The 4,665-nt window shown below is 34.5% G+C and overlaps 1 protein-coding gene across 1 annotated transcript; it reads right to left on the bottom strand.

Annotated features, from left to right (window-relative positions):
• Positions 1–499: 499 nt before the first annotated feature.
• Positions 500–4,665, bottom strand: LOC119733779. The gene is made up of 5 exons (XM_038207141.1): positions 4,453–4,665; positions 3,950–4,090; positions 3,486–3,698; positions 3,204–3,262; positions 500–2,818 (listed from the first exon to the last, which is right to left on the bottom strand). The coding sequence occupies exons 1-5, from the start codon at positions 4,618–4,620 to the stop codon at positions 2,650–2,652; spliced, it is 750 nt and encodes a 249-aa protein (XP_038063069.1). The 5' UTR covers positions 4,621–4,665; the 3' UTR covers positions 500–2,649.

Below are 4,665 nucleotides of genomic sequence, written 5' to 3'. Positions count from 1 at the left end.
GGCGGGGAGACCTCGGTTCTTCCTCTTCAGTTTCACCCAGTTATTGGTACGGATTGCCTTGATTTTACGATTGGTACCCCAGAATCCACGTCCTGTAAACAAAACAAGATTGGGAAACTGTATTCAGTGATATGTTTCACTCAATAGTAGATTAAAACACAATGACATAAACTGTTTACGGCAGTGCATTGTCGACATATGCATGTACACGTACATTGCCCTGAACAAGCATTATATTGGCAACCAAGGTAATAACTGTATGGTTTGCACAGACAATGGCTCACAGAAATTTATGAAAATTTTAGGCTCAATCAAGGAAATGTACGTGTGCATGTTGCACAGCGACAGCACCATTATGTCGACCCCACCATTTACCCATGCTGCACGGCATGGTGCATCTTGTGTCATGATGTTTAGGTCTGTTTCTTTATAACAGCAATAAATAAAACTAGAGTTTTGTCCGTCTTACGGACGGAGCAAATGGCTTTTTCGTTGTTGGTGGTTTGATTATGCTTAGGAAATATGCATACCGTATGCATTTTTTGAAGTCATCCCGATGATGTTATGACAGGTACAGATCAGAGAATTTTTTGAGGCAAGTTTTCCCGTCAACAGGATTGTTTATTGTTATAAACACAAAAGTAAACGTTTAAGTGAACTAGAGAATAGCATGTTTGTAACAAGTATAATCTTATGAAAAGGTGTAAAAAAATAGTGAGGACAACTATAAATACAGAAGTAAATGTTTAAGTGAACTAGAGAATAGCATGTTTGTAACAAGCATAATCTTATGAAAAGGTGTAAAAAAAAATAGGAAAGCTATAAACACAAAAGTAAATGTTTAAGTGAACTGTAGAGAATAAAATGCTTTAACGAGAATACTCTTATGAAAAGGTGTAAAAAAAGAAGAGGAAAACACTATTAAAATCACAAAATCTGCTCAAGCTTTAATGACGTTGGGTTAATTGTCTTGATTTTATATTCAGAGGAACTATCTAATATTGAAGAATATAAAAGTTTGTAGAAACGATATAGAGGTATAAGGTAAATAAGTATAGAAACTGAAGTAATGCTTCAATTTAACGTATTAACAACTCTTTTTTTTTACGATTGAAAAGAGTTTTGAAAAAATTGTTCGAATTAAAGTAATTACCGTACGAAATGTAGTACGTGATAGATGAAAAGTGGCTATTTGCTTTTGTGCTATCAGAATAGCAGCAAAGCAGATTGTTTTTTGGGTTTTTTTTTTTAGCTTGCAAATGTTGACTTTCTATTGTTGTGGTACTTGAAAAGGAGACTTGATGATTGTGATAATGCATATGTTGACTTTTTTGGTGTGGAATCAGCATGAGAAAAGCAGATTGCAGTTTGGCTCTGTTTGTTGGCGAATGGAAATTTGGCAACTGATTTTCTTTTGTTAGAAGAATTGAAAATAGAGTCAACTTTTTATAACATGTGTTGTTTTGATGTTCTGCTTTTTGGATAGTAGAGAAAGAGATTTTAGAATTAGGTGGTGGAAAAATGGTTTTCTGATTTTAGGGAATTATGGGTTCTGTGTAGTTTACGAACATTTGCTTTTGGAGAGATTAAAGATGTCTAAACAGAAATAAAGTTACCTATGCTGTTATATTGAATGGGATATTTAGTAGGAAATAGGAAATTGCACAGGCTGTTTTATTTAGGTTGAGATGCGTTCCAATTGGCGTCTTTGCAAGTTAGTTTAAGTTGTTTATTGGGTGTTTCGTGGAGACTTCTTTTGGGATTTGAACATGCGTTTCTGGGCAATTGAAAGATTTTAGTTGCATCATGTTTGGATTCACTTGCAATTTTGAATTCATATAACTGATGAACTGAAAAGAATAGGATGAACAGGGTATTGTGCTCGATATGTTGGATCATCCCAAAACGAAATGGTTATGAGCAAAATGTGATGGACGATTCTTTGAAGGCAGAAAAGCTGGAAGGCGCTTTTGGATGTTGAAATGAAATATGTTTTTCTAGTATCCAAAAAGCAGAAATGTAGATGGTACATTTGTTGTGAAAGTTGGAATCACTGTTTGCTTTTGAGATATGAGAAAAAGAAATGGCTATTTTGTATCAGCGAGCAGAGTGACAAAAAGCAAAATTTGCTTTCTGTTGGCAGAAAAGTTGGAAATTGTAGGGTACTAACACTGAAAATCTGCTGTTTACTATATTGATAGTAGAAAAGCAAATAGGCAAGTTTCTTCCTGCATGGTACTACATGGTGGCTGCTGTTAGCAAGACGAATTGTAAATGCTAATAAAAATAGAAAAGGATTATGTTTTGGCGATTTGAATTTTAGAGAGAATTATGCGCAAGGGTTTAACTTATGAGAGAATTATTTGTGTAGATTTATTTCGGTAACATGAGATCAGGCTTTTTAACTGTTTTGTGTTTGAATGTTGATGCTGACTGTGCGCAGGGCTACTGTTTTTTGAGGTGGTCGGTTTCATCCAGTTCGTCGGTTTCATCCAGTACCTCATCAAGTCTGCAGAAATGAAAGAAAACAATGTAATCTTATAGTTCTATTGAATTTGGATTGTAAGAGCGGTTTTGTTGTGAAGTTAATTTTATTGCAGAAAAGATCGAGAGGGAAAATATTGTTGTGTATAAAAGTTAACAAAATGCTTACTCTGTTTTGATATCATCAATGTTGATATCGGTTGAGCTGACTCTGATTGTTAAAGGTAGGGATGCTTGAAGGTCATCTAGATCATTGAACTGCAATTTGGTGAAGAGAAGGTCCTGCTCTATCTTGTACTCTGTCTGGTCCTCTCCAAATAGCAGGAGCATATTGCTGGAATGGAATAGATAGGGTAAGGGATAGAACAAGGAGTATGAATTGAGAACGGTTGTGTGTTTTTTAAAATAAACTGTAAATTAATAAGTTATTAACATTTTAGTATATGTCAAGAAAATTGGTTTTTAGATATTAAATCATGGACAGAAAGGTTGAAAGATGGTTGTTGAATTATTTGTATGGGTATGGGGGTTGAACAATTTGTATCCAAAAATCAAGGGGCAGTACATGCTAGGTTTGTAGAAGAATATGATTTTGATTTTTATTATTAGGAATAGGAATGGCTATATATATTTTTGGAGGAAGGGGGTGAGTAAAATGTGGTAATGAAATGTGTGGTTATGATTGTTGGGATGTAAATGGATATGGAGGTTTTACACACCTTTCATGTTGATCGAAGCTTGAGATGGTGATTTCATGTTGCTTTTTTGGATATTCAACCTGCAATGTGATATAATAATATAAAAAGAAATGTACAATTAGCATTTGAAAGAAAACATATTCACTTTTAGATTTTGGAAAATTGAAAGGAATATCAGTGGGTGAGTGTTGTGTGAATTTATTGTGATTGAAAATGAATTATTTTGAGGGGTTTTTTTACAAAATTTGTGTTTGTTTGTGTCTATAAAAATTTTAGAAAAAAAAATGTGTAAGGAGCAAATACCTTGATTGATGTGTTTTGTGTTGAGTTATATTGTGGTCTTCCCTTGTATGGCTTCATAGTGATGTTTTTCATGGTGATGCTGTGCTTTTCTTGGATGTTGTTGTTCACAAAACGCTTCCATAGGGTGACTCTTATCTTGGCTTTATCGTTGTTGGGGTCGGTGATTTCAACATCTCTTCGTTCAGATTTCTCTGATGTCTTGATGGGTGAGACCTGTAAAAAAGTATGAGTATATAAATGAAATTACAGGATTTGTTGTTTTGATATTCTGCAATAGTGTAGATTTGTTAAATGAAAGGACGGTGACAACATTTTTATTGGTTCATGATATTTATGTCTTTTAAATGCTACATGAAGGTAATATTTTATTGACAGATTTATTAAGGAAATAATTTATTAGAATATAAATGAAGGTTTAAGGGAGCATCTTTTCTTAGATTTTGAATTTATGATTGTTTACTTACATAACTCACTGTGCCTTGTACTGAGAATCGGGAATATTCTTTGATATTCATGGCTTCAGAGAGTGGAACAATATCTGCATTGTAGTAGTTTTGCTCCATTTCTATGGTTGTGGGAGAGGTGAAGATTTGGGCACGGTATAGCTGTGAAAGGAGCAAATTTTATTTCAAAAACCATGTGTATCTCCATAGAATAAGCCACAAATGACGTAATGTGTTTAATTGCTTTATGCAGTTAAAAGTTTGAAGTTCCTGAGATCCATGAAGGCCAGAGAAAGGGCTATAGGATGAGGGATATTGTCCCACAAAATGTTTCACAAATCACGTGATTTGATCACCTGATCAAATACTATACAGCTTCTACCCGAGTTTCCATGACTTCTCTAGTTAGGCCTACCAGCGCATCTTTCAGGGGGGGGGGGGGTGTGTTTTCTTTCAGGAAAGTGGTTCCTAATAATAATTGTTGATATGTAAACATGGAAATATTTTCATTGAAAAGCAATTACCTTACTCTTGTGTGACAATCTATACAAATTAGGTCCTTCCTGAGGTGTTACGAAGTTGCAGGAGGTAGCTTGGAGAAATTGGCCTTTGGTCAACTTGGGATAGTGTCTTTCATCATTTGTGAAGAGTTCCATTATTTTATTGGTGGAGGTAAGGATATCTACTTCCATCGACTGACCACGTTCTTCTAAATCAGATAGTACCTTGAACAAGAT

The sequence above is a fragment of the Patiria miniata genome, unplaced genomic scaffold (genome assembly GCF_015706575.1).
Source record: "Patiria miniata isolate m_02_andy unplaced genomic scaffold, ASM1570657v1 HiC_scaffold_26, whole genome shotgun sequence".
NCBI classification, from domain to species: Eukaryota; Metazoa; Echinodermata; class Asteroidea; order Valvatida; family Asterinidae; genus Patiria; species Patiria miniata.
The sequence above is the reverse complement of the archived record's forward strand: the minus strand, read 5'-3'. Positions and strand labels throughout refer to the sequence as shown.

Bases quoted from the DNA above. Each gene is read 5' to 3' on its own strand.
- LOC119733779 (XM_038207141.1), bottom strand. From the start codon at position 4,620: ATGGAAGTAGATATCCTTACCTCCACCAATAAAATAATGGAACTCTTC. The intron at 4,091-4,452 runs GTAATTGCTTTT...CTCCTTTCACAG, and splicing joins GATTGTCACACAAGAGTAAG to CTATACCGTGCCCAAATCTT. The intron at 3,699-3,949 runs GTAAGTAAACAA...ACTTTTTTACAG, and splicing joins TACAAGGCACAGTGAGTTAT to GTCTCACCCATCAAGACATC.